The sequence below is a fragment of the Astatotilapia calliptera genome, unplaced genomic scaffold, assembly GCF_900246225.1.
Source record: "Astatotilapia calliptera unplaced genomic scaffold, fAstCal1.2 U_scaffold_2, whole genome shotgun sequence".
NCBI lineage: Eukaryota > Metazoa > Chordata > Actinopteri > Cichliformes > Cichlidae > Astatotilapia > Astatotilapia calliptera.
Genome location: NW_020535729.1, coordinates 636,508 through 647,491, shown reverse-complemented (window position 1 = coordinate 647,491; position 10,984 = coordinate 636,508). Strand labels below are relative to the sequence as shown.

The 10,984-nt window shown below is 40.1% G+C and overlaps 1 protein-coding gene and 1 long non-coding RNA gene across 3 annotated transcripts; both read left to right on the top strand.

The window, feature by feature from the left end:
• The first annotated feature begins 691 nt into the window (after positions 1 to 691).
• On the top strand, positions 692 to 998 carry LOC113017788 (uncharacterized). The gene is made up of 3 exons (XR_003271571.1): positions 692 to 719; positions 805 to 893; positions 977 to 998. It is a non-coding gene; the product is annotated as an uncharacterized LOC113017788 (long non-coding RNA).
• Positions 999 to 8,578: 7,580 nt separating this feature from the next.
• On the top strand, positions 8,579 to 10,159 carry LOC113017745 (nuclear factor 7, brain-like). Of its 2 annotated transcripts, XM_026160857.1 has the most exons (2): positions 8,594 to 9,960; positions 10,090 to 10,159. In XM_026160857.1, the coding sequence occupies exons 1-2, from the start codon at positions 8,594 to 8,596 to the stop codon at positions 10,157 to 10,159; spliced, it is 1,437 nt and encodes a 478-aa protein (XP_026016642.1). The 2 variants fall into 2 exon arrangements, with proteins under 2 accessions (XP_026016641.1, XP_026016642.1); XM_026160856.1 differs by lacking the exon at positions 10,090 to 10,159 and having other exon boundaries at positions 8,579 to 10,002.
• The last annotated feature ends 825 nt before the right edge of the window (positions 10,160 to 10,984 follow it).

Genomic DNA, 10,984 nt, shown 5'->3' with positions numbered 1-10,984 from the left:
TCACCATCTACAACAGCGACATCAACCAACTGCTTGTTTCAATTTCACCAAAGACCAATATTTGGGTTTGGATAGGGCTCTATGATGATCGTTACAGCTGGAAGTGGTCCATGGAGGGAAAACTTTTTAATGTTGGCAGTACACATGAATTTCTGATCTGGGCTAACGGCCAACCAGACTGTGTAAATGCAAATGAATACTGTGTGGCTCTTCACGGACAAACACAGATGGATGATAGACCCTGTGGAGCTTCTTACCCTTTCCTCTGTTACAATGGTAGGAAAAAAGATTTGTTGCCATAGTGACCCTAAAATTTCACGATATTCACAACATGTTTTTTTTTTAAATTCTTTGTTTCTTTTAATCTTTCACAGCCAAAAACACAAGTTACATCTTAGTGAAGGAGAGCCGCTCCTGGTCAGCGGCTCAGTCGTACTGCAGGACATACCACACAGACCTGACCAGTATAAGAAGCAAAGAGGAGAAATCCAACATCACGCTCACTTTGAATGGATCAGGGGTTCAGTATGTGTGGATTGGCCTCTACAGGGATCCCTGGGCCTTCTGGTCTGACAACACAACCTCCACATTCACTAACTGGCTGTCTTCTGAGCCTGGAAACCTCTATTCAGTTGAATACTGTGGATCATTTAATTTAATGTCAGGGAAATGGGGTGATGGCAACTGTGGTGTCAGAGTCTGTTTTTTCTGTTTCACAGGTGAGGTCCAGAGTGCAAACACTGTAAGATCCTGTCATCATGTAAAACACTAATGTTTGTGTTGTTATATGTGGTTCATTTTTAGCAGTGACAAAGCAAACAGTGGTGAAAATGAAGCTTCAGTCAGAGGCAGACATGCACAGCACAGAGATCCAGCAGCAGGTTTCACAGCAGGTCAGCAGTTCAGTCACCAACACAAACTTGACACAAGTTCAAACTATGCTTCATGTTTTTCATCATCTGCACATTTTGTCCAGCTGTCAGGCCTCATGCTGTCAGGACTGACAGACTTCAGGATTCGTTGGAGGAAAGTCCAGAGTTACCGTGACGACCAGTCAAAGAAGCAGGATGTGGACGGTGGCTGCAAAACTGAAGTCGGACTGGACTGAACCACTTCATGTGTGAAGTTAACATGCTGTGCTGAGCTGTCTCATTCTTTAAATCTTTCAATATTTCAGAGTGTAAAGTTCCACCAACAGCTCATTTGTTCAGCTGCAGTTGTAGTTTGGTAGAAATTCTTTAATCAGAGGTCCACTCACTAGTTTTCCTGATAGGCTCTAGTCTCTTGATTTGTTTTGCAGCGTCTCTTTCAACACTTTAGACTCTGTCCTTCTGTGGACGTCACTGCACAGGCTTTGTCTGTGTGCAGTTTATTAGGATCCATAGTTCTGCTTCATTCTGACAGCAACCTCTGCTGACTTACACAGATGATGGAGAGGAAAGTGAGGAGAGCCAGAGATCTGCTTGAGGAGGTCAGGGGGGGACAACAAAACATTGTACTGTTTATGTCCTGTTTCTACTTCTGCTGTTTAATAAGTGTAACAGCCATGAATGAGACCATAACAGTCCCAAACCTTATCTGATAGAAATTTGGTTCATCGCTTTCAATGGAGTGCAGTTTCAATCATGCTGGATGTCCTCGTATCTGTCATTTTAACTTGACTGCCACTTTGTAGGAGCAGACAGAGTCACAGAGACCTAACTGTAGTAAGCAGAGCAGGTGATGGGTAAAGCTTGTGCTGGTGTTGCCATAGTTACTGTTGTGGTCTTAGTTTCTGACTTGTATTTTCTCCTGTGTTAACATGTTTGTCTACTTTTGTGTTTGTAGCTTTCAGCTTTCTTCTAGTTATAATTTAAAGGGTTTTTACGTGTTCAGTTTTTTTTATTTCAAGTAATAAAACAGCTATTTGATTGAAAACGATGCATCGATGTAGGCAGGTATACAGAAAGTAATATAAAGCAAGAGATACATATTTAAAAAATTATGGAAATATGGGGTTTTGAGGGTTTTTATTGCCTTGTGCGGCTCCTTTTCATATTCAATAATTTGACTATAGAATATTCACATCTTGCCCACACTGACAATTTGGGTTGTTTCATTAGCTTGGCTGGAGTGAACTCGTGAAAATAGGGACTATTTTTCTATTATTAAGTGAATAAGTACTTTGTGGATTTTTACACTAAGTAATAAATCATGTAACATTGTTCCAGATCCATGATCATAAATATTTTTGATGCTCAAGTTTTTTGTTTCCTTTTTTCTCTCTCTGTAAGGTTGAGGTTTATGTTAAAATCAGAAGTTTTCAAATGTAAAAGGCCTGAATGTGATTTCTACAATCTAAAAAAGAGCAGCTGTAGTGGAAACAGGAAGGTTGAGAGAAGACAGCTGACTGAAAACTCCAGAGAAACTTATACATGTTTAGTTAAACTGGTGCTGGGAAGTATTTTATACGCATGTTGCAGTTATGCTTTGTACTACAATTGTGTTTAATATATAACTTTTTATCAATGACAGTAAAAGGTCAAATCCCAATGTTCCTGCTCAGACATGAAGGTTGAACGTTGTCTCAGAGTAAAACTGGATGCCTGAGGTCTCACAAAGTTTTCTTGAATATTTTCTGTGCGTCTGTATGTTTGCAGACTTTAACTTAAGGCATTACTCACAGTTTATACCACTGTGATGTTAACCACAGGTTAACCAGGGCAATCATGAAAGCACTACAAAAAAAAAAACAACCTTAAATAAGCAGAAGAGAAAAAACTAACTCTTAACCCTTTAAGACCTACCATAGAACCGCGTTTTTAGTCACTGAAAACGGAGATTTTTAAAAATGCTTTGGCATGTTCCTAGCAGCGTTTTCCACCATTTCTGCCTTTACATGTGAACGGGATTATTTTTTAAAACGAAAACAGAAAATCTCAGTTTTCAAAAAAAAACCTGTGTACGTGTGGATGTAGCCCAAGTCCGCCAGAGCTTATATTATATTTTTACATGCTGTAGTGCCAATTTTGGGAGCATTTCAAGTTGCTATACATCAATACAACAATTATAGCCCAGATTTTAATAATATGTATGTATTAAGTGAATAGTAATTACATGAATTGCAAAAAAGTGCAATAAACTACAAAAAAATTGAAAATCATTTTTGCTTTTTTAACATATATTTCTAGTTAGAGAAGTTTAAGAAGCTTATCTCTCAAAACTGCAAATACAAAAAAGTTGCACAAAATAGTTTCCCACCACAGGAAATTTATTTTGAGTGTCTTCATAGTTTTATTTTTGAAATACACCAATTTTTATATACTGCAGGAAAAACAAAAATAAATATTATAGTGCAAATTTGCAAAAAAGCAGCATATGCATCAAAATAAGCTATTTCCAGCAGTGCAATATGAGTCCTAAGCATCCCAGAAATGACACAGAACGTCATAAAGTCAAAGATAACTTTTAAAAACACCAGTATAGGCCCTGAGGCCCTGATGGTAAAAAAAAAACTACATTTCCGCGAAAATGACATCACTTCCAGTTTCGAGCAAGTAATGGTGGACATGCAAAAGTTCGCGCTGACGTCTATTCCAACGTAGGAAGTGTTATGAACAGCTGATCGGATCGGTAAAGCGTGTTTCTGGAATATTATGTTTTTGTTGCTCCAAGTGCTTTTTATGCAGTTTTTGCAAAGCTTTATGTGGAAGGAAACTGTGACCAAGGACAAGCTGATGGCATAAGATGTAAGTACAACTCCTCCGGTTTCATATGCAACAAAAATTATTGCGCTAGCTAGCTAATTATTGCAGAGCTACCGGGATTTAAAAATAGTTACGCAAAACAGAGCCCGCTCCGACCGGCTCTAAAGGGTTAAATCTTAGGGTCGACTTGAGATTACCACATCTGTAGGAACATAAACTGTAACAGATATAACAGATTTAAAAATGCATTGTTGTACGTCACTGATAAAGAGCTTAAACTGTTCTTTTTTTTATCTCAAACTTTTTTCAGCTTATAGTTCACATGCTAAAAGATATATGAAAAACATGTTATTGTAACCCAGGTTGAATGTAAGGCTTATGTGTCATAATAAAATCCCACTTTATCTCTGACAAAGTTTCATTATTTTTTCACATTATATGAGAGTTCATTCACTGAGTGTCAGAGTCCAGCAAAGTCACATCCACTTCTAAGACAGTTTAAAAAACACAAGCCTTCCACGGATGTGGAAAAACCTCCGCATGCATCTGGATCTGGTGCCCAATAGAAACATGATAGGACTATGTGGTTGAATTCGGAGGGGTAAGAAAACAGATCCCAGTTGACTGCAGTCTACTGACACCTACTGGTGAAACATTTCACAACATGTCAGTTTTATTGACTGTTACCTCTCTTCCAGCCTCGAGCACAGACGACATTCAAATCAGACTCTCACTTAAATGAGCTGTTTGGCAAGAAAAGAACAATTAAAAGTCCTGCGATAAGAAAGAAACCATTTTTTGGTAGGAAACATCCTGTGAAATGTCAAAGTACTGTCATGAACTCACACAATAGCTGCACACAGTGGTAAAAAAAAAAAATAACCCACTGTAAATTTAAGGTGGTGCATCTCTGTGTATTTTTTGGCCCAGTCCCAGTGTGCACGTAATATTTAATAAATAAACCCTCACTGACTTAAATGACATCACCTAGATTTTAGTAGATTGCAGTAACTGACTTCTTACCTCTCACAATACAAATGCATAATCTTGTAGTTGTTGCTATAGGACAAACAGCCATGAGAGATTAAAAACATTAGATTTAGACTGTAGCCCATAACCACCACTTGTTTCTACACCTGTATGGACCAGATCCAGATCCACCCAGAGTTTTTCTCTATCTGTGGAAGCTATCAGTCCACTGTTTACTGTTTACACCATCAGTGTGGTTAATACAAATGATCAAATAATCAGGATCAAACAAAAGGTATTGTTATCTGGGTTTGATTAATTTTAGTCTTGTACATTTCAGTCATATTTAATGCAGTAACAGGATTTGCAACCCATTTGCTGACAACTTAATATATATTATTATGTGTAACTTTACACACAAACATACATTTAATAATAATTAATATCATACTGAATATTAGAGATGGACCAATACCAATACATATCGGTCCGATCCTGAACTAAATTACTGGATCGGATATCGGGGGAGAAATAAAAACTGTAATTCAATCCATTAAGTATCACAAGAGCACCTCACAAAACTTGTGACATGGCGTAACCCGGCTCATGACCTTAGGAAGTCGAAGCAGTGTGCGTCACATGATAGAGCGGCTGTTGTGTGCAACACCTGTTGGCAGTCTGGATGTTTACTTCCCACTGAAAGCATTTGAAGTCTCGCTAGATGCTGCCATACCGGCATTTCATCTCAGAGTACAGTAGGCTATCCCAGAGAAATAAAGCAAGTGTGCAAGTTCATCTCTGACAAATGACAAAAAATTCAGTCTCCACTGGGCCGATGGTGATTTTTGTTTTTATAGGCAGATGTGATTTTGTTCTTTATTTTTTGGAAGGGGAATCTTTTGTAGCAATGAAAGGCAGTGGATTGGCCAATTCGTCATGTTCGACTCTGGGCTGGACCAATTACAGCCGAGGAGGTTGGATGCACCTTGCTTGGGCTCTGAAAGCAATCTTATCACAGACAGAAGAAAATGGTATTGAGCTGCACAGCTGCCTCTTCGTCCAACATGTTCTCTCTCCCAACTCGTCAAATGTGTGACGCATGGTCAGGCTTCCTCTGCTTCACCTATCGAGCTCCCTAAACGTTGTTTATTGACGACAAGATATTGCCACGGAAGAGCCTGTTGTCCGTATATTTATACATTTTCGAAATCGCATTGTAGTGACGTATACTGAACACAATAAATTATATAATGTAAGCAACTACCTGAGAAACAGCAGATACATTAATTATAGGCTATTACCTTTGTATGGTTTATTGCATTTATGGAGGGAGTGATGTATGCTGGGTAATGGCACGGCTAGTGACTGGGTGACTTTATTCACCCGCTTCCAGGGGCGGATCTAGAGAAGTTTTCTTAGGGTGGCAAAGAAATCGAATTGGGTGGCAAAATCAAAGCCTTTTTTCCCCCCAAACACATATGCAGGTGGTTACATATGGTTAAAATGATTCAAATGCAGTAAGTATACACGTTTTTCATATACATCCCATGCTACAGACAATAATTAAGTTATAGACTATATATAGTCTATAACTTAATTATTGTCTGTAGCCCACATGATTACACACTTTAGTTACATAAAACATGTGAGTTTTGATGTTATGTACTGCATAGCCTGTATAACAAATAAATATGTAGCCCAATAAGTATAAAATTCAGAAAGCTACACAACATGGGGCGGTTCATTTACAAACACAAGTCTAACTTAAGTTTCACTGTTTTTTGTTAGAAAATAATCACATTATTACAGCTTAAATCACACAATGTCAGAAATCTGCACTGTCATGAACAAAAATTTAAACCTAATTTTTCATGATTTGTTGAATGAACCTACTGAGGTCTGAAATACAACCGGCCATTTTTGACTCCTTTTGAGTTTACGTTTGTATTATTTATTATTTGTATTTCCCCCTCAGATTGTTTCATTTTATTTAACTTATTTAATTAATGCCTTGTTTGGTATCTTTTCAGCTCAACTGAATTTAGTTGTTTTTTTCACTGGCATACTGCATTAGTATTACTGATCTGAAGACACACAAAGAACTTAAAATCCTAGTTGTATTTTCTACTATAAAAAAACCCACAGACAGAAATAAACCCTATGAATATATATATCTCGTCAGTGCCATTAGGATGAAATTATTGTGTCAACAACATTTAACGTTAGACATATAATTCTAACAGCCTCTGTAAACTAATATCCTGGCTGCTCAAAGCTGCCGTTTTCTCTGACAGCTTCAATCAAAATTAGAAATGCTGCTCTGAGACTGAGAGAACTAATAGTGCTGCATGTTGTGCAGTTAGTTTCCAAAACACGTTATTCATGGTTACATATAGTTTTAGACTGATGTGGGCCAAAGCCTAGCATAGCCTGTAACGTTATTATGACGGACACATTTTATGAGTGATTTTGACTTTAAGTGACTTACAGGTTTCTTTGAAGAATACTTTGTTATATCCAGGTTCTTCCTCTTTGCTGCCGTCCTCCTCTCCTCCTGGCAGCGCAGGCTCGCCGCTGCTAAAACTAAACAGATAAGTTCTTTAGTTTTCGTGGTGTTCAGTTGGAGTTTGTTAACTGAACACCACTCAGTCAGTCTGTTGACCTCATCTCTGTAGTCCGACTCATCCCCCCTTGAGATGAGTCCAACCACTGTGGTGTCATCCGCGAACTTTATGATGGTGTTTGAGAGATGGGTAGGGGAGCAGTCGGATGTGTAGAGCGTAAACAGGAGGGGACTCAAAACACATCCTTGTGGAGACCCGGTGCTGAGTGTGATGGTGCTGGACCGGTGGGGGCCGAGTCTGACAGACTGTGGTCTATTTGTCAGGAAGTCCTTGATCCAGAGGCAGATGGGAGTGGAGAGTCCCAGGTGAGGCAGTTGTGGAGATTGAGTTGTTGTGTGGGGCACCAGTAGTCCATGTCTGTTGCATAACAGTAGTTCATGTTTACAGTAAAACATCCCAGCTCACTGATTTGATCGGGGCAATAGTGCCTAAACTTGCATACTTTTGCTGAGAGATCTTTTACTTTGTGGTCATATTAGACGAGTAGTTTTATGGACAAAACCCACCAGGTCATTCAGTGTTCCCTTAGTGCTAATGTATAAGAGATGTTGGTGTTACTGAACTAATGTTGTTAAGTCCTTAAAGTCATATTCTTTTATTGCCATGACTGTATTTGAAGCTATTTTTATTTTTGTATGATACCTGATTTATATAAAATATGGCTGAAGTAAACTAAAGGCTAAAATACTTAGTCAGTCATTTAACATTATATATTTCACAAATAAAACTATGAATTGTAATTTAAATGGTTTAAAAGCATTTAGAATAGCATATGTAGGCAAGTATATTTCTCCTTTTTTATCAAGAAGCAAAGACAATAAGGGGGGAAAAAAGGAACAGGGCAGAGTTCGGTGGTTGAATCATCCGTCCCCACCAATGCCAAAACCAAATCTACGCTCTTGGAGTCACATTTTATTTTCTACGCTTGAAAAAAGGTTTCGTTTCTGATCTGCAATAAACGTCTGCACTCTGCCACACTCTGAATGAAGTGAATGAAGTTCCTGCTTTTATGTCACTGAAATGCTACGAACCAGGAAACAGGCTGTTTTTCTTCCCCCGTAAAGAGAGATGCACAGACGATCAGACTGAGCTCAGACCAAACTAGCAGCTTCCTCTGAGTGAGTCCAGCTACAGGAGAGAAAAGTGGAAAACTCCAACACTGCTGCTTCAAGCTGCTGACGCTCCACACACTGAATGTGAGTTTGAGCAAAAACACGACTCAAAGGAAGTTTCAGTGAAGGTGGTAGAGGAGGGAGGGGAGCCAGGACTGACTGTACTGCCTGTCTGCTGTTTTCAGCTTCACTCACAGACTCAATGGCTTCCAGATCAGAGGAGGATCTCTGCTGTCCGGTCTGTCAGGAGGTCTTCAGAGATCCTGTTCTTCTGTCATGTAGCCACAGCTTCTGTAAAGACTGTCTGAATAGATGGTGGAGAGAGAAAGGGGAACGTGAGTGTCCAGTTTGTAAGGAAATATCTTCAAAGAAGCATCCACCTTTAAACCGAGCTTTAAAGAACCTGTGTGAGTCGTTCTTACAGGAGAGAGATCAGAGAGCTTCAGAGGATCTCTGCAGTCTGCACTCTGAGAAACTCAAACTCTTCTGTCTGGACCATCAGCAGCCAGTGTGTGTCGTCTGCTGTGCCTCAGAAAAACACACCAATCACAGATTCAGACCCATCGATGAAGCTGCACAACAACACAAGAAGGAACTTCAGGAAACTCTGGAGCCCTTAAAGAAGAAGTTAAAGGTTTGTGAAGAAGTTCAAGTGGAGTTTGATCAAACAGCAGAACACATTAAGGTCCAGGCCCGACACACAGAGAGGCAGATTAAGGAGCAGTTTAAGAAGCTTCACCAGTTTCTAGCAGAGGAAGAGGAGGCCAGGCTGGCTGCACTGAGGGAGGAAGAGGAGCAGAAGAGTGGGATGATGAAGGAGAAGATGGAGGCTCTGAGCAGAGAGATAGCAGCTCTTTCAGACACAGTCAGAGCCACAGAGGAGGAGCTGAGAGCTGAAGACGTCTCATTCCTGCACAACTACAAGGCTGCAGTGGAAAGAGTCCAGCGCTGCCCCCTGCTGGATGATCCACAGCTGCCCTCAGGAGCTCTGATAGACCAGGCCAAACACCTGGGCAACCTGACCTTCAACATCTGGAACAACATGAAGGACGTGGTCTCCTACACTCCTCTCATTCTGGACCCAAACACTGCTCATCCAAACCTCATCCTGTCTGAAGATCTGACCAGTGTGAGAGGAGGAGGAGAGAAGCAGCAGCTTCCTGATAATCCAGAGAGGTTTGATCTTTACAGAGCTGTCCTGGGCTCTGAGGGCTTTAACTCAGGGACTCACAGCTGGGATGTTGAAGTTGGAGACAGTACATGGTGGGGACTGGGTGTGTTAGCAGAGTCTGTGAAGAGGAAGGGACACATAGAGCCTGGATTATGGGTAATATGGTTCAATAAAGGAAAATACTCAGCACACTCACCATCAGCAGAATCCGATCTCTCAGTAGAGAAGAAGCTCCAGAGGATCAGAGTGAATCTGGACTGGAACAGAGGAAAGCTGTCGTTCTCTGATCCTGATACTAACACACACATACACACCTTCACACACACTTTCACTCACAGGATGTTTCCAATCATTAACACTGGTGATAAAGTGAAGGTGTGTCCGTTGAAGGTGTCAGTGTCAGTGCAGCAGATGAGTTGAGGATGATGATGTTTCTAATGTTGTTTCCTGTCAGTGAGTTGAAGCTGTTAAACTGCAGCTGTCCTCCTGCTGCCTCGTTGTTCCAAAGCTCTTTGTTTCTCTTTTAGTTTCACTCTTTCTTTCTGTTTCTGCTGTCCACCTTCTCACATGGAAAATCATTTCACTGTTTCTCACTGAATGACTCCCCAAACTAGATTTGAAATTCTATCAAGTTTCTAATCATTACAAGTGATTCATGTTTCTATTTGATGTGTAAATGGAGATGATTTAGTTTGCTGGGATATGGACTGACATGTGTTGAATGGGAGGAGCAGTTTGTTGTTGTCTTCTTGTCTGTTTATGACAACAATAAATATGTTGTTGAAACAATGATTCATGTTTAAGATAAGATAAGATAACCTTTATTAGTCCCACACGTGGGAAATTTGTTTTGTCACAGCAGGAAGTGGACAGTGCAAAAGTTATGAGGCAAAAATTAGAATACAATAAGAATAAATACAGTACACAGCTGTACAGAATAGAATAAAATACTATATACAGTAGAATAAAATAAAATAAATATACAATAAGATAAAAATAGAATACAAATACAAATACTATATACAACTGAGTAAAATACAACGATGACAGAAAGGATTATTGCACTTAGTATTATTGCATATGTATGGATGTGTGTGCTTGATCAGTTAAAGTCTTTATTATGGAGTCTGACAGCAGTGGGGAGGAAAGACCTGCGAAATCTCTCCGTCCCACACCGTGGGTGCCGCAGTCTCCCACTGAAGGAGCTGCTCAGTGCTGTCACAGTCTGCTGCATGGGGTGGGAGATGTTGTCCATCAGGGATGACAGCTTAGCCGCCGTTCTCCTGTCACTCACCACCTCCACTGGGTCCAGAGGGCATCCTAGAACAGAGCTGGCCCTTCGGATCACCCTGTTCAGTCTCTTCCTGTCCCCAGCAGAGATGCTGCCGCCCCAGCAGACCACGCCATAAAAGATAGCAGAAG

Bases quoted from the DNA above. Each gene is read 5' to 3' on its own strand.
- LOC113017745 (XM_026160857.1), top strand. From the start codon at position 8,594: ATGGCTTCCAGATCAGAGGAGGATCTCTGCTGTCCGGTCTGTCAGGAG. The intron at 9,961-10,089 runs GTCAGTGCAGCA...TTTCTCTTTTAG, and splicing joins TGTCCGTTGAAGGTGTCAGT to TTTCACTCTTTCTTTCTGTT.